Genomic DNA, 27,621 nt, shown 5'->3' with positions numbered 1-27,621 from the left:
GGGATTAGTGAGTCACTGCTGTCCCCAATGCCCCAGGTGATGCTGCAGAAAGCGGGATGGGGAGCTCAGCAGGAGGAACTCTCCCCTCACTATGGGTACCCAATGCCCCCCGGTGGTGCTAGGGGCACTGTGCTCCTGGCAGCACCATCTTTAAGTTCTGCAATAAAATTCAGGTCCTTGTCTCTCATTTTTGTTGTTATTATTATTTATTTGCATTCTAGTAGGGCCTTGACTGAATTTGGTGCAAGGTTCGGGCACTGTCACACGGGGATCCTGGAGAAAACCTTACTGAGATCAGGGACTCCTGTTATACTGGTTGTTGCACAGATGATGACTGACATTGGGGCCCCATCACCGTGGGTGCTGCACAGCCACATGGTGACAGTCCCTGCTCTGAAGAGCTCACAGTCAAACTAGAGAAAGGGTGGGAGGGGAAACTAAGGCACAAAGTGGGGGAAGGGATTCTCCCAAACTTAGTTGCAGAGCCAGGAATAGAAGCCAGCTATCCGGGTCTCAGTACCATGCCCCACCCTCTGGGCCACCTGTGACCCTAGACACCTTGCTCCTCTCCTTCCTCCCCACGGCAGGTACTCTCCAGTATGTTGGAGATTGTTCTGAATCAGCATGACATTGTTCTGAATGCACGGGCGTTCCCCACGCAGTTCATGAATTGCACAATGTCCCTGAGACTTCTGCTGCCCCTCCCAAGCTCTCCCCTTCTTGGGGGTCTAATAGCACAGTCTCTCCCAGAACACTGGGGCTACTAGCCTGAATCAGAGTCAAGGTCCATCTATCCCAGTATCCTGTCTTGGACAGTGGCTGGCATGAGATACTTCACAGGAGGGCGCAAGAAACACAGCAGTTACAGACTCCACGCTCCTCTCAGAGCTCGGCATAGAATCATAGAATATCAGGGTTGGAAGGGACCTCAGGAGGTCATCTAGTCCCACCCCCTGCTCAAAGCAGGACCAATCCCCAACTAAATCATCCCAGCCAGGGCTTTGTCAAGCCTGACCTTAAAAACTTCTAAGGAAGGAGATTCCACCACTTCCCTAGGTAACCCATTCCAGTGCTTCACCACCCTCCTAGTGAAAAAGATTTTCCTAATATCCAACCTAAACCTCCCCCACTGCAACTTGAGACCATTATTCCTCGTTCTGTCATCTGCTACCACTGAGAACAGTCTAGATCCATCCTCTTTGGAACCCCCTTTCAGGTAGTTGAAAGCAACTATTAAATCCCCCCTCATTCTTCTCTTCCGCAAACTAAACAATCCCAGTTCCCTCAGCCTCTCCTCATAAGTCATGTGTTCCAGTCCCCTAATCATTTTTGTTGCCCTCTGCTGGACGTTTTCCAATCTTTACACATCCTTCTTGTCGTGTGGGGCCCAAAACTGGACACAGTACTCCAGATGAGGCTCCACCAATGTCAAATAGAGGGGAACGATCACGTCCCTCGATCTGCTGGCAATGCCGCTACTTATACATTCCAAAATGCCATTGGCCTTCTTGGCAACAAGGGCACACTGTTGACTCATATCCAGCTTCTTGTCCACTGTAACCCCTAGGTCCTTTTCTGCAGAACCCAGGAGTCCTGACTCTCAGTCTCCTCAACTCACTAGATTACCTGCCACTCCCAGAATAGTGAACAGAACCCAGGAGTCCTGCCTCTCAGCTGGGATCCCTGAACTCCCCTCAGTCCCATCTCTGTTGGGGCCCATACATCTGCCCCACCCCCATCACAGTTACTACGGTGACTATATGGAGGGGGCAGGGCCTCACTCTGGAACCCCCCACCCTTGTCATGTTCTGGAACCGGATTAGTCACCTCAGTAACAGCTGGGGGTGGGGCAATCAGGTAGGCATCATGCTGGGGGCCCACCAGCGCTCCATGTTCACCAACGCCTGCATCAGCCCCTCCCTGGACCCCAGCGGCCGGGCACCTGGCACCCTCTACCAGAAGAAGGGAAGAGTGCACCTGCTAGGGCTGCTCTCAGGTTCTTGTCCCCAAGAGGTAACTCTTGGTACCCCTCTCCCCCACTGTGTACTGGCTTCCCCCACTCTTGGGGGACCCAACATCTAAACTCTAACTTCATCATCCTGTTGTTGGGAACTCCCTCAAGGGGCAAACACCAGGGGAAAATTGTTGGGTTGGGGTTAGTTTTCTTAGGGTCTCCTTAACTGGCACATCTCTCTCTCTCCCTCTCTATCCCTGGGTAGGTGTTTGTAGAGAGACACCACTGGCTAAGGAGCAAGGGAGTGGGAATCAGGACACTCTACTCCCAGCTCTGGGAGGAGTGGGGGCTAGTGGACTAGGGAGCTTTGAGACAGGACCTCCTAGAAGGGAGAGGCCCCATGTCCCATTCCCTGCCGCCCTGAGCCAGCCAGTCTCCCTGGGGAAAAGCTGGGTTCCTCCTGCCTTTGCTCTGCGGTTTCAGGAGGAGGTTTTCAATTCTGGTGATGGAATCGTGGTCTTGATGAGGAAAGGGAAGAGGAAAGGGTCACCCAGAGGCCCCCCCTCAGGGAGAAGAGACAGCCTGGCCCCACAGTGCAAGATGCAGGAGCCATGTGAGAGTGACACCTCTGACGGAGACCAGGACTCGGCCTTATCTGCAGGGCGGTGAGTAGGTTGAATGGGATTCTTATGGCCATTGGGACAAACTCATCCTTGCTGCAGCTCCACGGAGATTATATTAGTAGCACCTGGATGTGCCAACTGAGATCAGCACCGGTTGAGGGGAAGGTGCTGCACAGATCCCAAGACCAGGGCCACAATTGTGCCTGGCACTGCACAGACACTGACCAATATCAGGGCTCCTATTCTAGTGAGTGCTGCACAGACCCCCCCATCCCAGATCAGGGGTCCTCACTGTCCCAGGTGCTGCACAGACCCTGACCAAGATTGGGGCTCCCACTGCACTGGACACTGCCCAGACACACAGTGAGAGACAGTCCCAGCCCCAAAGAGCTCACAGTCTAAACAGACAAAGGGAGGGGAGTGTGTTCTACTGGGTTAGAGTGCGGAGGGGGTGGGTAGGAGTCTGTTGCCAGCTCAGAGGGAGATATGGTCAGGTATATGATACCCCTGTAGATGGACCCATTGTCTAGAGTGGCATGGTAGAGATGCAAAAAGAAAAGGAGTACTTGTGGCACCTTAGAGACTAACAAATTTATTAGAGCATAAGCTTTCGTGAGCTACAGCTCACTTCATCGGATGCATCCACGAAAGCTTATGCTCTAATAAATTTGTTAGTCTCTAAGGTGCCACAAGTACTCCTTTTCTTTTTGCGAATACAGACTAACATGGCTGCTACTCTGAAACCTATGGTAGAGATGGTGATACTAGACTAGATGAGCCCTTTACATCTGATCTGGGGGCTACCAGGTTAGATGGCCCCGTTGCTCTTATCTTACACTTATCATCTCCTCTCCTTCCCACCAGCAGGCAGAGAGACGTTCCTGAGGACACCCTTTCCTCCAAGCCAGCTCCCTCCTGCACTCATGATCCCTTGCCCCACAGTCCCTGCCCCTCCTTCCCCTTCCAGTGGATGTGGGAGGAATTCTCACTTAATGGTCATGCCCCCCTCCCAGCCCCTTCCCTGGACAAGGCCAAGAAGGGGAAGCTCCGCAGAGCCCCCAACAACTCCCTCTGTGAGAGTGTCCGCCCGACAGCGATATGTTTGCAGGGGTGCATAGACCAACGGGCAGGCAGCTCACAGAGGCACAGCAGCGCTGAGCGGGGCAGGATCAAGCAAGCACCCCATCCCTCCCCCAGCACCCTCTCCTCGCTGTGTTGGAAGATGGAGGCCCGGAGCGAGGCTCCCAAATACCGGCTCCAGGAAGAGCGGAGGCACTGGCTCCAGCTGGCTCAGCAGCTGTTGAGTCTGGAAGAGGCTGTGTCCTCCCCAGCCTGGGAGTCGGTCACCTCCGCCCAGCAGCTCCGGGCCAGGCTGAGAGCTGAGGCCCTGTGTTTGGCTACAGAGCCCCAGGACCCAAGCCCCTGGGGGCACAGAAGGAAGGGCAGGGGGCTGGCCCCCAAAGACAAGACCCGGTTCCAGCCCATCATCAACCAGACCATTCCTGATTTTGAGAAGCTTCACAAGAGGTTCCAGGAGCAGCTGGAGAAGAGGAAAGTGAGAGGTGAGCTAAGGAGATGGATGCAATTGCTTTTGGGGTAGGGTGAGGAAGCCGCTTATACAGAACCCCTTGCCTGGTACTGAGATGGAGCTGCCTCTGAGGTGGGGCTGTTTATACAGGAATCCCTGGGGCGGGGTGCAGAGGCTGTTTATACAGAGACCCCTCCCTTGGTGCTGAGATGCAGCTGCTTCTGGGGTGGGGCAGTGCAGTTGATTGGGGAGGGGTTCTGGGACCCTCCATTAATGCTTTCTGTGTCCCCCTCTCAGCCAAGCTGACCATCTGTAAACCCTTCCACCTGCATGTGGCCAGCAGCTCTCAGCACCCGCCTAGGGATGAGCTTAGAGACTGGGAGCAGCAACAGCTGTGCCAGCTCTGGAGCTTCCACTGTGGGGCCCAGTCCTGCTCAGAGTTTGACCCCCTGGCCTCGGTGCCACCCACCAGAGCCTCTGACAAACGGCAGGAGGCCACCAGGTATGGACAGTGCCCTTCAATCCATTCCCACCCCAGCTAACCCAGTTGTGGCCTTCCCCCCCCCCCAGCTCTGCTGCAGCCCCTCTGCTATTCCTCTGCTAGTACCCCTCAATCCTGACCTAGAGCGAGGGTGGCTACTCACATGTTCCTGGAATACCGAACATTCCAGTGCGATTGGGAATCGCATGAGCCCACCTCCACCAGTGCCACACAAGGGGCACCATTTTGAAGAGCATGCTGGATAGGGGACTAATGTTAGAAAGGCAGGACTGTCCATCTTAAAAGCAGACAACTGGCCTACCTACCTAAAGCCCCCTGCTATCCCAGGCCTGGGTTCCAGCCCCACTGCCCCCAGCTCTGCCCCTTGATCCTGACCCGCAGTCCCCTGCTATCCCAGCCAGGGATTCCCCCCAGCCAGGGGACCTGAAACAATTTTTATAGATGCCACCTGGCTGAGCTTTCTCCTTTGCTCCTGGTGCAGGCTATTGCTGTTGGAGTGGGAACGGCGGGAGCAGCAGGAGAAGAGGCGAGCAGAGCAGCGCCGGGTCAAGCAGCAGCAGGTGCAGAGGGAAGTGGCCAAGTGTCTGGCAGCCTACAGTCCCCCGGGCAGCTTGGCCCAGACCACGCAAAGGAAGAGGGAAGAGCTGAAGTAAGGGAGAGAGAAAGAAGGGAGTAGCCTGGTGTGAGAGAGAGAGAGAAGTGTGGAAACTACCACATGGTGCTGCTGGTGCCTCTCTATCCCAACCCTCAGCCCCCTGCTAGCCCAGCCCAGGGCTCCTGCAAGCTCTGCCAGCACCCCTTAAATCTGACCCATGGCCCCTTACCCTCTCTTATAGGAATTAATTGTCAGTAGATAGGGCAGAGGACGGGTGCTCAGAACACCTGGGTTCTTTTCCCATCTCTATCACTGTACTTCAGCAAGTCCCTTTTTCCACTCTGGACCTCAGTTTGCTCTCTGCCCCTTGTCTGTTTAGAATGGGAGCTTGCTGGGCAGGGACTGGCTCTCACTGGGAGGCTGTCTGCAGTGCACTTAGGAGGTGTGATTGCTGAACATGCAGAAATACCTGAACTACCTTTGATCCAGGTAGCATGCTAACAATAGCTGTGTAGCCGTGGCAGCACAGATTAGCAGCCAAGTACAATCCCACCCAGAACCCTGGGTATGTTTGTACTCTGGTAGCTAGCCTGTTCCACCATCTGTGCGGCCATGACTGCACTTCTATTTTTAGCATGCTAGCTGGATTACAGCTAGATCAGGAATGGCTACATATTCTGCAGTCACACTTCCCAATTGCATAGTAGACAGACCCTGTGTGTCTGTGCAACACCTGGTATAACAGGGCCACGATCTTGGTCAGGGCCTCTAGATACCGATACACCAAATAATAATGATCTAGACAACACTTTTACTTATGTGCATCTTTTCTCACATAAGTGGCCTTCTTGAAATCAGTGGGCTTGATAAAATACTAATAATTAATTGTAATTGTTCATAATATAGATACATTATTTTAAATCATTATTGATTATGATCAATATGTAATTATGTATTAATAACCATACATTTTTATTAAATTTATTAACAGTGATCAATATGAAACCAACATGCATAATTATCAGTGGTAGCCTATAGTAATTCAGTAATAAATAATATTGATTTATTTTAATGTAATGCTATTAATGGTGATCAATATTAATTTAATTGTTTTGCAACAGTTCATAGTAATGTAGTTCATTTTAAACATTAGTGATTACTAGAAATTTAGTGTTAAGGGTGATCAATATTATTTCAATATTTATTAAGAATAGCAGCTAATATTAATTTTGTAATAAATGCTAGTGATTAATATCAGTTAGTATTTTAATGGTGAATCATATTTAATTTAATATTTGGTAATAGTAGTAGTTAATTGTTACTTCTTTTGATGCAAGCAGTTAGTCAAATTTGGGGTGTTATGAGTTCCAGTTAGGATGATGATGGAGTCAGGGTTTTTTTTGTTTTTTTTTTTTGGGGTGCAATTCTGTTTTTTAACAAAGATTGTACTAAGTCCTATTTTCCTCAACACAGGCAGAACCAAACAGAAGGCAGTTTCTTTGCTCACAGCCCCAAGCCTCTTCAATAGCACCAGGCCCAGAAGTCCTCAAGCCTCTTCAGGCTTCTCTCAGGGTCTTATACCGTGCTTGTCTGGGCTGGAATCTGTGTCTGTCTTCCTGTGTGCTCTCTTTCGCTTCTCTTACGCATACACAGGCATAGGGCTTGTCTACACTGCAAATGTTTTGCTGGCATAGTATACCAGCATAGCTCTCCTGGCAGAGCCCCCCACAGGAGATGCAGTGTAGGTCAGCAGAAGGAGTTCCACCAGCATAGCTACACCACCTCCCTGAATGACATTAGCTAGGGCAACTATACACTTAAAAACCTACAGCAGTGCTGCAGCTGTGCTGCTGTAGTGCTTCAGCATAGACACAGCCCTTGTCTACACCACCATTTACTTCAATACAATTTACATCGCTCAGGGAAGTGAATAATCCACATCCCTGAGTGACATAAATTACACCAACCTAAGGGCTGGTATTGACGGCTCTATGTTGGCAGGAGAGCATAGCTACCACCTCTCGTGGAGGTGGAATTATAATGCTGATGGGAGAGCTCTCTCCCATTGACATAGAGCGTCTTCACCAGACATGCTACAGAGGCTCAGCTGTGCTGATTTGGCACTTCTCGTGTAAACTAGCTCTTATTAGAGTGATGGGAAGGATTCTCCGGTCATTGTAGCAAATCTACCTCTCTGAGAGGTGATGGCTAGGTCAATGGAAGAATTCTTCCATCAAACTAGTGTTGCCTCCACTGGGGATTCAGTCGGCTTAACTTCGTCACTCAGGGGTGTGGATTTTTCACACCCCTGAGCAATGTAGCTTTGTCTACTGTGGTCCAGCACTAAGTCTACAGAAGCACTCTTATATCAGTATAGTTGCATCTACACCAGAAGCGTTGCTGAGACAGCTATGTCAGCCAGGGAGTGTGGGGTTTTTCGCACTCCTAGTCAACACAGCTATGATGGCAAAACTTTGTAGTGTAAAGTAAGCCACACGTGCACATGTAATTCATGCCTAACCAAAACCATCTACCCACATTGTTCCAATCCCCGGGCAAACTCATAACAGCCTTTGTTGTACTGGGAGTGGTGCTTTACTATCTTAAATAAAGGGCAGTAGCCACCCTCACCAGCCTCAATGACATTTCACACACACACCCCCCACACTAATATTCAATTATTAATTCATCACAGTGTACACTCCGCTTGTGTGTTACATCCTTTCCCCCATCCTGTGTCTGTCTGATCTATGTAGACTGTAAACTTTTCTGGGCAGGGACCATCTGCTACTTCATGTTAGATGAGTGCTTTGCAAAATGGTTGGCCCTTAGGCACTGTCATAATAAACTATTATTATTAATTATTATTAGTATTATTATTTAATAAAATAGCATTAATTAATTAATAGCCAGTAGTATTTATTTATTAATAGTGATATTAACTCAGTGTCTACCAATGATCATTATTAACATATTTATGAACCATAGAAATTAATGTTTTAGCATTCATAATAGAGTAGTAATATTTAGTATTTATGAATGATCAATATTTAATATTAACACTAAAAATTAATATTGTACTCTATGACTGGAGAATTGCTAATATAGTTCCTATTATTAAGAAAGGGGAAAAAAAACTATAGGACTGTTAGTTTGACCTCAATTATATGCAAAGTCTTGAAAATTTTGAAAGAGAAAAGTAGTTAAGGACATAGAGGTGACTGGTCATTGGGATAAAATACAACATAGCTTTGAAAAGATAGATCATACCAGACCAAACTGATCTCCTTCTTTGAGAAGATAACTGATCTTTTAGACAAAGGAAATGCAGTAGATCTAATCTACCTGGATTTCAGTAAGGCATTTGATACAATATCACATGGGAAATTATTAATTAAATTGGAGAAGATGGAGATTAATATGAGAACTGAAAGGTGGATAAGGAACTGCTTAAAGGAGAGACTACAACAGGTCATATTGAAAGGTGAACTGTCAGGCTGGAGGGAAGTTACTAGTGGAATTCCCCAGGGATCAGTCTTGGGACCAGTCTTATTTAAAATTATTACTGACTGTGGCACAAAAAGTGAGAGAATGCTAACAAAATTTGCGTATGACACAAATTTGGGAGGTATTGCCAAAACTAAGGAGGACCGGAATATCAGACAAAAAGATCTGGATTACCTTGTAGACTGGAGTAATAGAAAAGGAATTAAATTTAATTGTGCAAAGTGCAAGGTCATGCATTTAGGGACTAACAACAAGACTATTTGCTATAAGCTAGGGATTTATCAGTTGGAAGCGACAGAGGCAGGGCCGGATTAACCTTTTGTGGGCCTGGCGCCAAACATATTTGTGGGCCCCCATTGAGGCAATGGAGCATGGCGCTGGGAGGTCATTCCCCAGACTGAGGGACCAGCCAGGGGCATGGCATGGCAGGGGTGGCCCTGCTCTGCCCAGCCCAGTGCAAGAGCACTATTTATAAACTGGCAGTTGCCAGACGCACAGTGGCCCTGTGATGCCAGCATGCCCCTTCCCCTCGGGGGTGAGCCCATGCCACACACCCCTGACTCCCTATGACCAGAGTTCCCCCGGACCCACTATGCCCAGTGCCCCCCACAGACCTCCCCCAGAAATGCACAGCGCTCTGCACAACACCACCCCTGCCCACACCCCCAGCACAACTGCCCAGCACCCTCCACAGAACCCCCACTCCCTCTTGCCCCAACACACACATCTTCCCCGCCCCCTCACAGCCCAGCACCTGCCCCTCCCCCCCGACTCCCCAGGGACCCACTCCCCCATGCCCTGCCTCCTGGCTGCACTCACCAGCCCTGCTGGGAGCGGACTGTGTCTGCTGGGCTGAGCTGGCAGCACAGCCAGGGCTGGTCCCGGAGCCAGGAATCGCTCTGTCCCTTCAGAAGTGGTGCGATCAGCCAGGCCAGGGCCTGCCCCAGCCGGGCTCCCTCAAGACGCATTTGCATGGAGGGGCCCAGCCAAGCCCCCAGACTGTCCACACCCTTCCGCCCCCAGGCTGAGACTGACCAGGCTTCTGCACCAGTCCCAGGCAGCTCAGCTCCGGGAATACAGGCGAGGCCCCACCGGCCTAGAGCCAGAGATGCATTGGGGTCCTGCCAGGGGGCTGAGAAGAGCAGGGGGGTAGGGCCAGGGGACTTAGAGGGGCCCTCGGCCAGCCGGCAGGCAGGCTGAGAGGAGCAAGTGGGGTGCAGTGCAAGCAGAGCAGGCTGGGGCCCCTTCTGAGCATGGGCCCAGCTCCATGGAGCCACTGGCGCCATTGTAAACCTGGCACTGGACAGAGGAGGAGAAAAATCCTGAGTATATTGGTTGATCGCAGGATGACTATGAGCTATCAGTGTGATGCGGTCGTGAAACAGGCTAATGCAATCCTAGGAAGCATCAGACTAGATATTTCCAGTAGAGACAGGAAAGTGTTAGTACCATTATACAAAGCACTGGTGCTACCTCATCTGGAATACTGTGTGCAATTCTGGTCTCCCATGTTGAAGAAAGATTAATTCAAACTGGAACAGGTACAGAGAAGGGCTACTAGGATGAGCCAAAGAATGGAAAACCTACATTATGAGAGGGAAATCAAAGACCTTGGCTTGTTTAGCCTAACCAAAAGAAGGCCGAGGGAGATATGATTGCTCTTTATAAATACATCAGAAGGATAAATACCAAGGAGGGAGAAGAGTTATTTAAGTTAAGCACCAATGTAGACACAAGAACAAATGGATGTAAACTGACCATCAACAAGTTTAGGCTTGAAATTAGGTGAAGGTTTCTAACCATCAGAGGAGTTTGTTCGTCAGAGGATGGAGATGGATGGCAGGGGAGAGATCACTTATGCTCTTATGAGTGAAGTTCTGGATCAGCCTTCCCAGGGGAGCAGTGGGGGCAAAATATATAACTGGCTTCAAGACTGAGCTTGATAATTTTATGGAAGGGATGGTATGATGGGACTGCCTACAATGGCATGTGGCCCATCTGTGACTGCCAGTAGCAAAAATCCCCAATGGCTGGAGATGAGACACTCGAAGGGGAGAGCTCAGAGTTAGTACAGAGAATTCTTTCCCAGGTATCTGCTTGGTGAGTCTTGCCCATATACTCAGGGTCTAACTGATTGCCATATTTGGGGTTAGAAAGGAATTTCCCCCCAGGTCAGATTGGCAAAGACCTTGGGTGGTTTTCACCTTCCTCTGCAGCATGGGGCATGGTTCACTTGCAGGTTTAAACTAGTTGAAATGGTGCATTCTCTGTACTTGAAGTCTCTAAATCATGATTTGAGGACTTCAGTAATTTAACCAGAGATTAAGCATCTATTATAGGAGTGAGGTTCTGTGGTCTGCCATGTGCAGGAAGTCAGACTAGATGATCATGATGGTCCCTTCTGACCTTAAAATCTATGAGTCTATAATTATTAATATAGATATTTAATATTTATGAATATGTATCTTAATTTAATATTAACTGCTTTAGTGAATATATTCATATTCTTGATAGCGATATTATTTACGAATATAAATAATGATTCGTATAATATTTTTAAACATAGTTGCTAGTATTAATTTATTGTTGGCTGTGTTTTGTAGCCATGTTGATCTCAGGATATGAGAGAGACAAGCTGGGTGAGGGAACCAACAGAATTTGGTCCATTAAAAAAATATTATATCACCTAGCTTGTCTCTCTCAGTATTAATTTAGTAATTGTTAATAGTGATATTAACTTAGTATTCAGGAACTACTGATATTTTAACATTTATTAACAATAGTAATTTATATTAGTAATTAGTAGTGGTAAGTAATATTTAGTATTTATGAATGATCAACATTAATTTAATATTTATTAACATGACAATATATTTTAGTATTCAGTGCATACTCTTGGGTAGAGTACTGGACTGGGACTTAGGAGACCTGAGTTCTATTCATGGCTCTGCAAGTGGCCTGCTGGGTGACCTTGAGGAAGCCACTTCACCTTTTGTGCCTCAGTTTCTCCACCTGTAAAATGGGGATAACCATACTGACCTCCTTTATAAAGCACTTTGAGATCTATTGATGAAAAGTACTATAGAAGAGCTAAATATCTATTTGTATTCTCCTTCACTTTGTCCCATCACTCAATTTCTTGTCCTTCATCTCCAAGCGTTCTTGTCAATATTTAGTATTTATGAATGATTGATATTAATTTAGTATTTATGAACAGTACTAAACAATATTTTGATATCTTAAGAGAATAATATTAATTTGTAGTTATGGGTATCAATCAATATTAATTTAATATTTGTTAAAAACATTAAGAACGGCCATACTTGGTCAAACCAAAGGTCCATCTAGCCCAGTATCCTGTCTTCTGAAAGTAGTCAATCCCAGGTGCCCCAGAGGGAATGAACAGAACAGGTAATCATCAAATGGTCCATCCCCTGTTGCCCATTCCCAGCTTCTGGGAAACAAAGGCTATGGATACCATCCCTGCCCATCCTGGCTAATAGTCATTGATGGACTTGTCCTCCATGAACTTATCTAGTTTTTTTTAGAATGCTGTTATAGTCTTGGCCTTCACAACATCCTCTGGCAAAGAGTTCCACAAGTTGACTGTGCGTTGTGTGAAGAAATACTTCCTTTTGTATGTTTTAAACCTGCTGCCTTATGAGAAGGAGTAAATAATACTTCCTTATTTATTTTCTCCACACCAGTGATGAGTTTATAGACCTCTATCATATCCCCCCTTAGTCGTCTCTTTTCCAAGCTGAAAAGTCCCAGTCTTATTAATCTCTCCTCATATGGAAGCTGTTCCATACCCCTCATCATTTTTGTTGCCCTTTTCTGCACCTTTTCCAATTCCAATATATCTTTGTTGAAATGGGGCGACCACATCTATATACAATATTCAAGATGTGGGCGTACCATGAATTTATATAGAAGCAATATGGTATTTTCTGTCTTGTTATCTATTCCTTTCTTAATGATTCCCAACATTCTGTTAGCTTTTTTGACAGCTGCTGCATAATGAGTGGATGTTTTCAGAGAACTATTCACAATGACTCCAAGGTCTCTTTCTTGAGTGGTAACAACTAATTTAGACCCCATCTAAATTTTATATGTATAGTTGGGATTATGTTTTCCAATGTGCATTACTTTGAATCTATCAACATTGAATTTCATCTGCCATTTTGTTGTCCAGTCACTCAGTTTTGTTAGATCCCTTTGTAACTCTTCACAGTCTGCTTTGGACTTAACTATCTTGAGTAGTTTTGTATCATCTGCAAATTTTGCCACTTCACTGTTTATCCCTTTTTCTAGATCATTTAGGAATATGTTGAATAAGACTGGGCCCGGTACAGACCCCTGGGGGACACCACTATTTACCTCTCTCCATTCTGAAAACTGACTGTTTATTCCTACCCTTTGTTTCCTATCTTTTAACCAGTTACTGATCCATGAGAGGACCTTCCCTCTTATCCCATGACAGTTTATTTTGCTTAAGAGCGTTTGGTGAGGGACCTTGTCAAAGGCTTTCTGAAAATCTAAGTGCACTATATCCACTGGATCCCCCTTGTCCACATGCTTGTTGATCCCCTCAAAGAATTCTAATAGATTGGTGAGGCATGATTTTCCTTTACAAAAACCATGTTGACTCTTCCCCAACAAATTATGTTAATCTATGTGTCTGACAATTCTGTTCTTTACTATAGTTTTCCCAGTACTGAAGTCCGGCTTACCGGCCTGTAATTGCCGGGGTCACCTCTGGATCCCTTTTTAAAAATTGGCGTCACATTTGCTATCCTCCAGTCATTTGGTACAGAAGCTGATTTAAATGAGAGGTTACATAATGCATCCGATGAAGTGAGCTGTAGCTCACGAAAGCTTATGCTCAAATAAATTTGTTAGTCTCTAAGGTGCCACAAGTACTCCTTTTCTTTATACCACAGTTAGTAGTTCTGCAATTTCATATTTGAGTTCCTTCAGAACTCTTGGGTGAATACTATCTGGTCCTTAATTTATCAATTTATTCTAAAACCTCCTCTAATGACAACTTAATCTGGGACAATTACTCAGATTGTCACCTAAAAAGAATGGCTCAGGTTTGGGTATCTCCCTCACATCTTCAGCCGTGAAGACCGATGCAAAGAATTCATTTAGTTTCTCCACAATGGCCTTCTCGTCCTTGAGTACTCCTTTAGCATTAATATTAATTGAATAATTGTTTATAATAGTGATTAATATTTTAGTATTAATGATTATCAATAGTATTTAATCCTTGTTATATAATATAGATATATTAATTATTAATAACAGTGATCAGTAGCTATTTAGTATTTATTATTGTAATTAACCACTAGGTGTCGTTGGTTCCCCACAAAATCCTGCTCCTATTCTGGCTGGGTCTTAGGGTGAATGGGGCCCAAAAGTGTGTGTGTGTGTGTGTGTGTGTGTGTGTGTGTGTGTGTGTGTGTGTGTAAAGATTAGGAGTTAAAAAACCACATACAAAAACCAAGAGTGAGACTCTGTCAGCATGGAAACATCTGGTAAAGATACACCCTGGCTATGCTGACACACATCACAAATGCACCCTGATAACCAGACTCCCCCAACACACCACCACTCAGACATCCGCTACACTCAGACACCCCAGCTACACCCAGACACACTATCTCCCTGCCAGGTTTCAGAGTAGCAGCTGTGTTAGTCTGTATTCGCAAAAAGAAAAGGAGTACTTGTGGCACCTTAGAAACTAACAAATTTATTAGAGCATAAACTTTCGTGAGCTACAGCTCACTTCATCGGATGCATTTGGTGGAAAAAACAGAAAAGCCTCTGTTTTTTCCACCAAATGCATCCGATGAAGTGAGCTGTAGTTCACGAAAGCTTATGCTCTAATAAATTTATTAGTCTCTAAGGTGCCACAAGTACTCCTTTTCTTTTATCTCCCTGCCGACACCCAGACATGCCGACTTCCACAACAACACCTCTCATCCTCCCCCCTGCAATACTCAGACACAACAACATCTAAACATCAGCCTAATCCATGGACACCCAGACAGTCTGACACCTCCCTCTGTTACCCTCCCTTGACACCCCAACACCCAGACATACTAATTTCCACATTGACAACCAGAGACACTGACACACACATTCTGACACCTCCCAGTTCCAGACAAACAGACACCTCTCTCTAATACCTCTGCACACACTAACTCCCAGACACTTTGACCACCACCAACGTCCAGGCATACCAACATTCAGATTCTCTCCTAATACACTGACACCCAGACACCCCAACACCCCTCGACATCCAGGCAGCCTGACACACACCTCAACATCCAGACACACTGACTTCCACAAACACTCACGACACCCCCCCAATACACACAACCTGAACACCCTGACACACAAACATGCAGACACACTGACACCAAGACATAAACCCTATATACAGACAAACACCCCTACAATGCCCAGACACACACATACTACATACAACTACACCTACACAGACACAAACACACTTGGACACACATCCACACTTAGGGTGACCAGATGACAAGAACAAAATATCGGGACACGGGGGGGGGTAGCCACAGGCTTACCCCCCATCAGGGCCTGGTCTAGGTTTTTTGCCGCCCCAAGCAACAACAACAAAAAGCCGGAGTGCCGCCAAAGCAAAATATTGAGACAAATGGGGCAAACAACTAAATATTGGGATAGTCCCGATTTTATTGGGATGTCTGATCACCCTATCCACACTCTACACACACAAAGACCCCTGAGGCCTCCTGGGCCCAGACATTGTAGCAAGTGCTGGGCTGAAACTGGGGAGCCATGTGACTGGAGCAAGTGTTAAATGACCTAAGCGAAAAGGGAAGATTTGAGATAAGCTTGATGAGCATATTTCAGATTCAAATCCAAACCCAATGATCCTGCAGGATCACCCAGCGCCCCCACCCTCACCCAGGCTCTATAGAGCCTCCAGATCTCTCATACCCTATAGATCGCCCATAATTTCCCAGACTTCACAGAGCCTCTTGCATCTCCCAGCCCCAATGGCCCAGCCCCTATATATCCCCTGGTTCTCCCAGACCCTATAGTTTCCCCTGGATCCTCCAACTCTACTGTACCAGATTCTAAAGGACCTGGAGCCCAGGTGTTGGGATTGGGGGATTCGTTCTGATCCTGGTGGGCAGTAATATTCCCCCAGTGCCGCCAATGCCCTGGGGCAGAGGATCCAGTAGATTCCTGAGCATCCTTGTGAATGGGCACTGAAGGGGGGGCAGTGATTGGGGGTGGGATTCTCTGCAGTCACCCTCTCTGTGCTGTTGCTCTAGGAGGCTGGAGCAGCAGCGCATGGCAGAGTATGATGCCCAGCTGCGGGAGATCCAAGAGAGGGTGGAGAGCCGGCCCTACCTCTTTGAGCGTGTCATGCAGGTGAGAGAGGAGTGGGGGGCTAGTGGGTTAGAGCAGGAGAAGGAGGCTGGGAGTCAGGACTCCTGGGTTCCATCTCTGACTCTGGGAGGGGAGTGGGGTCTTGTGGTTAGAGAGGGGGAACTGGCACCCAGGACTCCTCAGTTCTATCTTGAGATCTGGGAGGGGAGTCTAGTGGTTAGAGCAGGGAGGCTGGGAACCAGGATGCCTGGGTTCTGTTCCTGGTTCTGAACTCCCCCATTGCTCTCTTGGCTATGGGAGATCCCCATTAGCTCAGCTAGGAGAGGTTTGAGTGTGGGCAGTGAGGTGGGCAGCCTGAGCCCAGCTCCATTCTGTATGTGATGCGAATGATGTCCCTGCCTCTTGCCCCACAGACCAATGCCCGCCTGGCTGTGGAGCGGCGCTTCTCCCAGGTGCTGGCAGCGCTAGGCATCGATGAGGGGCTGCTGTGGAGACATTCAGGGCGCCTGGCCAAGGGCAACACTGCCAGGACAGCTGGAAGAGCCACACAGAGGCGGTCATGGAGTCTCTCCTAGACCAGGTGTTGGATATCCCCCATGGATCCTGCTGTCCTGGGCCCTATACATCCCCCTGTTCCTATAGATCCCTGCTGGATCCCACTGCCCCAGGTCCGATAGTCTCCCTGGATTCCACAGCTCTGAGCCCTATAGATCTCACTGCCTTGGATCCTATAGCTCACCATCTGGCTGTCCCAGCCCCAAGCACTATGGATCACCTGGATGCTGGGTACTCGAGGCTCTATAGATCCAGCTGGATCTTCCATTTTCCTTTGTCCAAGGTAGATAGATCTCCCAGCACAGGGCTTTCTGAACCTCCTGGGTCATCCAGCCCTCTCAGGACTCCTAGGTTCTATTCCCACCTCTGGGAGGGGAGAGGGAATCTAGTGGTTCCTTTGGTTCATGTCCTGCTAACAGGTTGCAGCTGAACAAGAGGCTAGAGTCTCCTCTGGACACCGCCTGAAAATAATCCTGGCTGGAATGGAGAAGGGTCACATACAGCTCCCTGCATTAGAGACGCAAAGTACCAGCAAATAAATGAGTCTTTGAGAGCAGAGTTTGCTTTTTTTCTTACTGGGATTACTGCACCAAATTGAGCAGGGGTTGTGCTGAGCCGGAAACTGAGATAGCCAGGACTCCTGTGTTCTGTACCTGGCTTTGGAAGGAAAATGTGGCCCAGTAGTTAGAGGAGGGCAGGAAGCTAGGAATTCTTATTATTTTTGTTATTTTTATTACAGTATAGCTAGAGGCCTTAGCTGAGATGGGGGCCCTTGTAGTGCTGGGTGCTGCACAGACCCTGACTGAGATTTGGGCCCCCGTTGTGCGGTCTGCTGCAGAGACCCACCCCCACTGTGCCAGGCAATGCACAGACCCTGACCAAGATTGTGGCTCCCATTATGCTGGATGCTGCATGGACCCCAACTGAGATTGGGTGCCCCATTTTGCCTGGCGCTGCACAGACACAATGAGAAACCCTGCCCCGATGAACTCACAGTCTATAGTTTTCAGGGTTAACGCCTCACTGAGAAGCGTGGAACAGCTCCCCCTTCCTGGAGCAATCAGCTTAGGCTCCGTGCAGACTCAGGCAGCTGTTGATGCATTGGTAATACTGGGATTGTGGGGTGCTGTTCAGTGGCAACGATGGGATCATGGAAGGGATGGTGCCTTGGCAGATTAAATTAAGGGATAGTGGGAAATCCATTTTAGGGACAATAAAAACATCATATATGTTGCCAGGGGGTTGGGAGCGCCCAAGTCCGGAGAGACAGAACCCTAGTATCATAGAGCACTGCTGAAGAAAACATGGCCTAGGGGAGGTAAGAGTACAGCAGTGCTGTAACCACTGGGATAGGGCGAAGGAAACTATCAGCCCTGGATTTCCCCTGTTGCCCCCAACCCCAGATCCTCTCAACCCTGTATCCTCCTACAGCCCATGTTCCCCTCACCCTCCAGCCCTGAGTCCCCTGCAACCTTAGATTCTCCCCTCCACTCCCCACAACCCCAGACACCCAACAGCCCTAGATTCTCTCTTTTTCTCTCTCCCCCCCCCCAGCCCAGCTCCTTTCACCTCTCCCCTCCACTTGAGACAGCCCTAGATCCCCCCTTCCCTGCAGGCTTCCTTACCTCTCCCTACCTAGGCAGCCACCTGCTTCCCAAGCCTCTGTTCAAGCTCGTCTAACATTTCTCTCCCCTCACCCCTACTTAGCTCTGTCTTTCCCTGGCTCCCCAGGGCTGCACAGGCACTGACGTCTCCCCCCCCAGAATCCAGGTGAGAGGCATTGAATCTGGGGAACAAGGCTGGGAGTGGGAGAGCATGCGGATCCCGGGTCTTGGCTGGAGCACACCTGCCTCCCCGCAGATCGTTTAAAGAGCCCCAGCCCCGCTTGGACACAGGACTCCTGGGTTCTAGCCTCGACTCTGGGAGAGGAGCGGGGGCTAATGGGTTAGAACAGGAGGGACTGTGAGTCAGGACTCCTGGGTTCTATTCCCAGGTCTGGGGGAGCGGGGGGCGGGCTCGTGGGGTAGAGCAGGAGGGACTGGGAGGCAGGACCCACCGCTGCCCTCCCTGTGCCAAATGGAGGGTGGGAAGCAGCACTGGCGCTACGAACGGCTAGAAACCGGTTTGCACTGACCCCACTGCTGCCGCGTGGCTCTCTGAGGTTAATGTCCCTCCCTCTCGCCCTTATTCTCATTGCACTGTCCCAATTGCTTCCCTCCCCCCCGCACTCTGCACCTGCCTCACGATAAGAAGAGATCCTTGCCCCCACCCACTGAAAGCTGAGACCAGCTCCTCTTCAGAAGGGATGATCAGCTCCTAGCTCTAGGGGCAAAGTGAGGTCTAGTAGCTAGAGCAGGGGGCTGAGAACCAGGACTCCTGGGTTCTATCCTGGTCCTGGAAGGGAAATAGAGACTAGTGGCTACAGCAGAGAGGCTCGAACCCCAAACTCGGTCACTGCTGCCCCTCCCATCTCCAGGCTTCCGGTTCCCGCTCTACACTGGATATAAAGAGACAAACCCACATGGGTGAAATGCTCTGAGAACTAAGTCAAGCAGAAGTGCCATGTAAATACCAAAAAGGGCAGAGGTGCGTGTATGGGGGTATCTGAAATACCTTGGGGGGGGGGCTGAACAGGGATGGGCGGATAGCTGAATGGCCATGGATATCTGTCAGGGTTTGGGGGAGAGCAGATACCTGGAAAGTCCTGGAGGGGTTGTCAGGGTGCATGTGGGGGTACCCTGAAACATGGGATTGTCTGTGTGGGGATACCTGATACATCCCGGGGGACTGTAAAGGTGTGTGTCCATGTGCAGGGGGTAGTTGAATGGCCATTGGGGGCTGTTGGTGTGTGTGAGAGATGGGTACCTGGAAAGTCCTGCTGCACTCTGGGGTGTCTGTGGGAGGGGGTAGTTGATCGGGTGTTAGGGGTGCATGTGGCGTAGTTGAGCTGTGGGAGGCTGTTGGGGGTGTGTGGTGGTACAGGGAGGTGCCTCAAATGCCATGGGGATGTACCATCTAACTCCTTCCCTTCCTTGCCCCACAGCACCCCCCCATACACACCATGAAGCTCCGCTACATCAAAGCTTATGTCTGGCTGTCCTGCGTCTTTGTCGCCAATGTGATAGTTTACACTGTAGTGATGCTCTCAAGGAGGCCACTCGGTCTGCAGGCTTCAGGGAGATCAGCCTTCATTGGGGGCCATTTGAGGCTGTGGCAGCACAGGGACCTCCATGGCCTTCCCCTCTGGAACTTGTTGATGCTCTACATGGACCAGGTGGACAACCCCATACTGAGGAATGCCACAGCCCAGTTCAACCTCACGCTGCCAGGGACGTGTGGAGAGAGCTTCCATGAAGCCTCCCAGAGGTTGGCAGATTTCTCCTCCTACCCCAGCCACCTCCAGGCTTTCGTCCTCTCCATGCACTGCAGGGACTACCCGCTGCTAGTTGGACCAGCAGATGATGAGGCCTGCCCAAATGGGACACAACTGCTGGTGGCTGTTAAGTCCCAGTTGGCCAACTTTGATCGACGTCAAGCCATCCGGCAGACATGGGGCCGAACTGGGCTGGTGAGGAATGTGACAATGCAGACGCTCTTCCTGTTGGGCAGGCAGGGCTCAGGGGACGGACATCCGGATCTGGAGGCACTTCTGGAGCTGGAGAGGCAGAAAAACGGCGATCTCCTGCTTTGGGACTTCCAGGATACCTTCTACAATCTCAGCCTAAAGGACATCCTGTTCCTAGGGTGGCTGCGGGGCCACTGCCCCAGCGTGGAGTTGATCTTCCTTGGGGGGGATGATGTCTTTCTTAGGGTGGACACCCTGGTGGCTTACGCTGGGAGCCTTGATGCTGTCACTCGCCGGGGCCTCTTTGCTGGCCATGTCATCCAGGATGCTGCCCCAGTCCATGACTGCAAACACAAGTACTATATCCCTGAGTCCTTCTATCAGGGCACCTACCCACCCTATATGGGGGGTGGAGGGATCCTTTGCTCACGGGATGTGGCCGCCCGGCTCTATGAGGCCTCATGCCACTTGCCCCTCTTCCCTATCGACAACATCTACCTGGGGATCTGCCTGAGAGAACTGGTGCTGGTGCCACAGAACCACCCTGGTTTTTGGACCTTCAGCATGAAGGCTGAGGGACAGGAGGACTTTTGTGCTTACAAGGAACTCATCCTGGTGGATCACAGGACACCCCAGGATATCATCCGGCTGTGGCGAGGCCTGTATGACCCTGCTTTGGCCTGCTAGGCCCCATGGTGGTGGCCATGTTGATTGTCTACTTTTCTTTGGTGGCCATCTTAGTTTTCTAGCTTTCCTTGATGGACATCTTGGCTGACTTGTTGGCCAGTGTTCTTTGGAGACTATCTTTGCCTCCTGGAGGATATTTCCCCATTGAGGTGTGTCTACGCCTCCCTCATGCAGACACCAAGAACTGCTGCTACTCTGGAGGCTCGGCTCTGAATCCGAGGCTGCCATCTTAGGCCTTGACAGCTGGCTACAGTGCTGCTGCTTAGCCCATTGGGGACCACCTCACAGTGCCTCCTGCTGACTAAGCAGAGATTGAGTTCCTCGTGCCGACCAGATCATATCCAGAGAAGGCTGGGGATGCTTCTGTTGCTGCCATGCCTGAGGGATGAACGGCTCAGTAGGGGGCACTCTCCCCTCACAGTAAGTGCTCCCCTATGCCCCAGTGGGTTCTTTGCTGCAGGGAGCAGGATGGGGGGGTTGTAGGGGGTGCTCTCCTGTCACAGTCAGTGCTGATCCCAGCATGGAACTAGGGGCTGTTGTACTTAAGTGGTGCGTAGACTTAGCAGAGGGGTGAATCAGAGGGAGACAGCTGTCTCAGCTGTAAAATTTGGATTTAGACTATTGAGTTGCAACTAAAAGGGTCATTTTTAAATGCAGTTCATTGGTAACATGCAGAAATCCTCTCATTTTGTTGTTGGTTCCTCCTGCATTCAGAGAAGCAGGGCTTTGTACATTTCTTAAAAATAAACAATATTGCATCAAAGAAATACCAGAGTATCAGCACTTTCTCCTCTTCACTGGAACATCCCCAGAGTCCTGAAATTTGACATCTGCTTGGGTCGAAAACACAACAACACAAACTGTACATGGTGCTTCACTCTGCAGGAGAATAACTACAGCACTGTCCATGAATTGTGCTGGCTGCAATGTATTGTATGTCTGTGTGTCGTTGCCTCCTGCTGGACAGAATCAGGCTGGTGGGGAGTGTTTTCTCTGACCCTGCTATTGCCTGATCTATGGCTGTTCTATAGCGACATCAAAGACGCAGTCCCTGATCATTGTAAGACACAAGAAGGCTGGCCTTGTCTTTAAGGCACAGAGCTGGGATCCAGGAGATCTTGCTTCCATTCCCAGCTCTGCTACAGCCTTCCTGTGTGACCTCGTGCAACTCACTTCATCTCTCTGGGCTTCAGTTTACCCATCTACAAAGCAGGTCTAATAATCCTTCCTTTGTCTAGTTAGACTGTGAGCTCTTCAGGCCAGGGGCTGTCTTTCAGTGATTGTCTCAAGGCCTGACATGACAGGGGCCCTGAGTCAGGACTCCCGGTTTCTGTCCCTACTCCTGCCATTATGATCATAGCCAGCTTGCTTCCTCTGTATGCCTCATCTTGCCTGTACCAAGGGTTAATTTATGAACAGGCTTTGAGCTTCCTTGGCAGCAAGAGGCCAGAGAAGGGGAACGGGACAAGCAGCAGAGCCTTGGGCAGTCACAGGAATGTTATCTGATCATGCTGAGAGCTGCAATTTCACCCCCTAAGCTCCTGTTTACATCTCTCCCATTGCACTCTGGTTATGAACCAGCAAAGAAGTTGAGAGCAGTTCCTTCATAACTGGCTAGGAGCCAGGGTAATGCCATGAAATAACCCTCTGTGTAGCGGAAAAAAGAAGCTGAACTGGAAATACAAGATGAGGTGTCAAGGACCCTTGGGGAAATGCTATCTTCTCCCCCCCGCCCTGCTGTGCCAGTGGAAGTGGGGTCTAGTGGTTAGAGAAGGGGAGGCTAGGGGTGATGGTCAGGACTCCTGGGTTCTATCCCCAGATCTGGGAAGGGAGTGGGGTCTAGTGGGCTACAGCAGTGGGGGGAGCTGGGGTTCAGGACTCTTGGGTTCTATCCCCAACTGTGGGAGGGGAGTAGGGTTTAGTACGTTAGAGCAGGGGTTCCCAAACCTTTTACTCAAGTGACCCACCAACTACATTTTGTCTTTTTTTAGCAACATGTGTAGGTCCAAATTCATGCCATCCCCCTCCCCAATCCTAGGTCAGCATTTTTCTCCTCCTCCACGCTACACAGACAGGGAGGGGACCAACCACTTGCAGCAGCACTCTCTGGCCAGCACCACAACCCTAATCCCAGCCCAGTGCAGAGGGGAGGTTGCAGGGAAAGGGAGCTGGAGAGCAAGTGTGCTCTGCACTGACCCTGCAGCAGCAGCAGCTCCTGTCCCATAGTGCTGGGCCCAGTTCCTCAACCTGGCGTGTGGAGTTGCATCGCCACTCAGCTTTGGCCCAGAATGGCCAGAGCAGGGAGTTGGGCCCAGCCCTCAGGACACTTTGGAGCTGCCTCTGTGGGGGGAGTGCAAGGCAGGCTCTCTTTCTAACCCCCTTACCCTGCTGCAACCTCCCATCCACACCAGGCCTGTGACTCATCTACAACCTTCTCACAACCCACTGATTGGGACACTAGGTTAGTGCAGGGTATATTAGGTACCAGGACTTCTATTCCCAGCTGAGGGAGGAGTGGGGTGTAAGTGGCAAGAACAGCCCAGGACTGGGAGTTAGGACTCCTGGGTTTTATTCTCAGCTCTGGGATAGGAGTGTGGTCTAGTGGCTAGAGAAAGACAGGATGGGGGTAGGGGGCTGACTGCCAGAACACCTGGATCCTCTGTTTCTTTGTCCCTGATTTTCTGTGTGATCTTGAGGCAAGTCCCTCTTAGTTATCTGGCCCCCATCATGATTGGATCTGTACCTCCCTGTGCCTCAGTTTCCCTGTGGCATGGAGATATTTCCTTTTCTCCCAGGAGGCAGAATGTGATACAGTTACCTAATATCTGCACAGCCCTTGGGGCCTGCTGTATTCTTATTTCTCCTCTTGTCAGTTTTTCCAGCGGCTTAGCCCTTACTCCTATTAACTGCCACCAGGATCTACAGCTCTGCTTTGCTGGCTCCATCTCCACCAGGATGACAGCTCGTTGCATAGAAAACCCCCTACCACACCCAAGGAAGAAGTATCTGCTTATTTTTAGGGATCAGAATGATTTAAGAGGTAGCCAGGGGCTTATTTCAAATATTTATATAAGGCTGTTTTGGCTGGCAGTATTTAAAGAAACAAACCAGGCCCTAAACTAAAATATTTATACTGGTTACTATCCTAAAGCTCAAGTATAAGTAGAATGAGTCTTCTCCCCACCACTCCCAATGGTATTTCTCCCTGTATATATAGAAGGGTATATGGCTTTGTCAGGGTTCCGTCCCCACTCTGAACTCTGGGGTACAGATGTGGGGACCCGCATGAAAGACCCCCCTCCCCCGAAGCTTATTTCTATCAGCTTAGGTTAAAAACTTCTCAAAGGCACAAATTCTTCCTTGGACGGAATTGTTGGCCCCACCAAGTGAGTTAGAAAAAGATTCAGGAAAAGGACCACTTGGAGTTCCTGTTTCCTCAAAATATCCCCCTAAGTCCCTCCATCCCCTTTCCTGCGGAGGCTTGAGAATAATACACCAACCAAATAGGTAAACAAGGTGAGTACAGACCAGACCTTTGGGTTTTTAGGACACTAAAAACCCATTAGGTTCTTAAAAGCAGAACTTTATAATAAAGAAAAAAGTAAAAGAAGCACCTCTGTAAAATCAGGATGCAAAGTAATTTTACAGGGTAATAAGATTTAAACACAGAGGATTCCCCTCTAGGCAAAACTTCAAAGTTACAAAAAACAAGGAATAAACCTCCCTCTTAGCATAGGGAAAATTCACAAGCCAAAAGAAAAGATAATCTAATGCATTTCCTTCCTTTACTTACAATTTTTGTAATTTTAGATGCTTATTTCAGGTAGGGTTTTAGGAGAGTTTTTTTTTTTTTCTGCCTTGGTCCCTCTCTCTGTCCCAAGACGGCACAACAGAGAGAGCACAAACAAAACCTCCCGCCACAGATTTGAAAGGATCTTCTTCCCTTATTGATCCTTTTGGTCAGATGCCCACCAGGTTATTTGAGTGTCTTAAGCCCTCGAAGGTAAAGGAGGGACTTTATACTACCCTTAGCTGTATGGTTATGACATGCCCCCTCCCCCACAAATCACAGACTGTGTTGGACAGCCTGCTCCACACTGGCTGTGATTTCTTCCTGGAGCTGTGTCAATGAAGTGGTATACCCGTTTGGTCCGTCCTGGGGTGGCTGAGAACATCGGTGCAAAGCTAGTGCACGGCTCCTTGATCTGCTGTCGCTGCATATGTCCGAGGGTCATTGAGAGGTTCACCTCTAAAATGCCACCGTCACTTTTTCCTTCGCAGTACTCACCTTCAGGCCACTCAGCGTCATCTCCTCCCTGGGTTGTAAACTGACTAACCTTTAATTCTCTGGAATAAAAGGGCTTTAGAGAATTAACATGGTATGCTTTAGGTTTGAGGTGGGGGATGCTATGAGATAGTTAACCGCTCTCAGGCGCTCTTAGACTGTAAATGGCCTGTCCCGTGACGCTTCCATCTTATGGGTCATGAGCACCTTCAAGACCATGACCTGGTCCCCTACTTTGAAGGAACGCTCTCTGGCATGTTTATCATACCAGGCCTTTTGCTCTTCCTGAGCATCTTTTATGTTTTCTCTAGCTAGGGCTAAAGAGTCTCAGCAGGTGTTTTGCAGGTTGTTTACAAAGTCCAGTATGTTAGTTCCTGGAGAAGGTGTAAACCCCTCCCATTGCTGCTTCACCAACTGTAATGGCCCTTAACCTCGCAGCCATATACAAAGTTCAAATGATGAAAACCTTAAACTGGGATGTGGTTCAGCCCTGTAGGCAAAGAGTAACTGCTGCAACACTAGGTCCCAATCATTGGAGTACTCATTTACAAATTTACGTATCATGGCCCCCAAAGTTCCATTAAACTTCACCACCAGGCCATTTGTTTGATGGTGGTAAGGGGTGGCAACCAAGTGATTCACCCCATGAGCTTCCCACAGGCTTTTCATAGTCCCTGCCAGGAAATTAGTTCCCAAATCTGTAAGAATGTTGGAGGGCTATCTGTTAATGCCTGGCACTCACTTTTAGCCCTGGTGTTGCTTAGAGCTACTGCTTCTGGCCATCGGATGGCAAAATCCATGAAAATCAGTATGTACTGCTTTCCTCTGGGTGACTTTTTCAGAAAAGGACCCAGAACAGCCACAGCTACTTGCTGAAATGGAACCTCAATTATGGAAGTGGCTGGAGAGGGGCTTTGACCTGGTCTTGGAGTTTTCCCACTCTTTGACACACCTCACAAGACTAGACATAAGTAGGAACATCCTTGCCCTTTCCCTCCCAGTGGAAGGACTTCCCCAAATGGTCTTTGGTCCTACTCACCCCAGCATGGCCACTAGGATGATCGTGGGCTCAACAGCTTTACCCGGTACTTAGTTGGAACTACCAACTCCTCTTTGAGGATGCCAGTCTTCCTGGTGCCCACCAGAAAGAGTTTCCTTGTACAAAAGTCCTTTTTCTACAACAAACCAGGATCGATTAGAAGAGCTGAGAGGCGATGGGTTGCTCCGTGCTGCCGTCCAAGCTCCCTGGAGGCTTTCATCTGCTTTCTGCTTGGCCTGGAACTGTTCCCTTGATGCTGGAGACATCAGTTCCTCATGGGATTGTGGACTTGGGCTTGGTCCTTCTGGAAGCGATGCAGGTGATGAGGCTGGTTCTGTTGACTGTGAACTGCTCTTTGCTGGTGCACTATGGGGTATTTCAGGCTCCGGCTGAGCCTCTTGTGTCAGTTTATCTGCTACTGCCAGGGCAGGCTCGGTGGTGCCCTCTGGTGTTGGAGTTGTAGACGGGGTTGCAAGCACTGGACTCAGTGCTGGCTGCTCCGCCCATTCCGGTTCTGGGACTGGTTCTGGTTGGGTCTCTGTGACTGGATCCACTACGGCTGTTGCAGTCGTTGGCAGGGGATCTGGTTCTACCACCTCAGTTTGGGTCTCTGGTAACACAGACGGGGCCCTGGTAGAAGGCTCAGGAACAGAGCTAGGTGTGACAGCTCACTTAGCCTGGCTGTGGGTGACCGTTCCCACCCTCTTGGTTTCCTTCACATGGTTGGCCAAGTCTTCCCCCAGCAGTATGGGAATGGGATAATCATCATAGACTGCAAAAGTCCACATTCCTGACCAGCCCTTGAACTGGACAGGCAACTTGGCTGTAGGCAAGTTTAAAGAGTTGGACATGAAGGGTTGAATCGTCACTTGGGCCTCTGGGTTGATGAATTTAGGGTCCACAAAGGATTGGTGGATAGCTGACACCTGTGCTCCAGTGTCCCTCCACGTGATAACCTTCTTCCCGCCCACACTCGGTTTCCTTTCGCTCTGAGGGTACCTGGGAGGGATCTGGGCTGGGGGACCTTTGGTGTGATTCTGGTGTAATGAACTGCAATCTGTTGGGGTTCTTGGGGCAGTTGGCCTTTACATGCCCCAGCTCGTTACATTTAAAACATTGCCCAGCTGACTGGTCACTGGGACGAGGTGGGTTGCTAGAGACTGGTGTGGTGGGACGATAAGGTGTTTGGGTTTTCCTTGGGATGTAGGTGGGTCCTTGGGCTACACCTGGTAGTAGGGTGTTGTTTTAGGTTGCCCCTTCTGATATCCGCTCCAACTGCTACTAGCTTTTTTTCTTTGCCGTCACCTCCACCCATTTGATTCTGATCTCCCCTGCCTCGATTACAGTTTTGGGCTTCCCATCTAGAATGTACCTTTCTATTTCCTC

At 49.2% G+C, this 27,621-nt stretch overlaps 2 protein-coding genes across 2 annotated transcripts; both read left to right on the top strand.

Annotated features, from left to right (window-relative positions):
- Positions 1-1,777: 1,777 nt before the first annotated feature.
- On the top strand, positions 1,778-17,273 carry LOC119858441 (testis specific 10 interacting protein). Its single transcript, XM_043518128.1, has 8 exons — positions 1,778-2,013; positions 2,438-2,619; positions 3,445-4,139; positions 4,403-4,607; positions 5,089-5,256; positions 16,047-16,146; positions 16,518-16,684; positions 17,079-17,273. The coding sequence occupies exons 1-7, from the start codon at positions 1,804-1,806 to the stop codon at positions 16,677-16,679; spliced, it is 1,722 nt and encodes a 573-aa protein (XP_043374063.1). The 5' UTR covers positions 1,778-1,803; the 3' UTR covers positions 16,680-16,684; positions 17,079-17,273.
- A 1,279-nt stretch (positions 17,274-18,552) lies between these two features.
- On the top strand, positions 18,553-21,678 carry LOC119858270 (N-acetyllactosaminide beta-1,3-N-acetylglucosaminyltransferase 2-like). The gene is made up of 2 exons (XM_038408437.2): positions 18,553-19,245; positions 19,703-21,678. The coding sequence occupies exon 2, from the start codon at positions 19,721-19,723 to the stop codon at positions 20,909-20,911; it is 1,191 nt and encodes a 396-aa protein (XP_038264365.1). The 5' UTR covers positions 18,553-19,245; positions 19,703-19,720; the 3' UTR covers positions 20,912-21,678.
- The last annotated feature ends 5,943 nt before the right edge of the window (positions 21,679-27,621 follow it).

This window comes from Dermochelys coriacea, chromosome 7 (assembly GCF_009764565.3).
Source record: "Dermochelys coriacea isolate rDerCor1 chromosome 7, rDerCor1.pri.v4, whole genome shotgun sequence".
NCBI lineage: Eukaryota > Metazoa > Chordata > Testudines > Dermochelyidae > Dermochelys > Dermochelys coriacea.
This window is presented reverse-complemented; position numbering and strand designations above follow the sequence as displayed.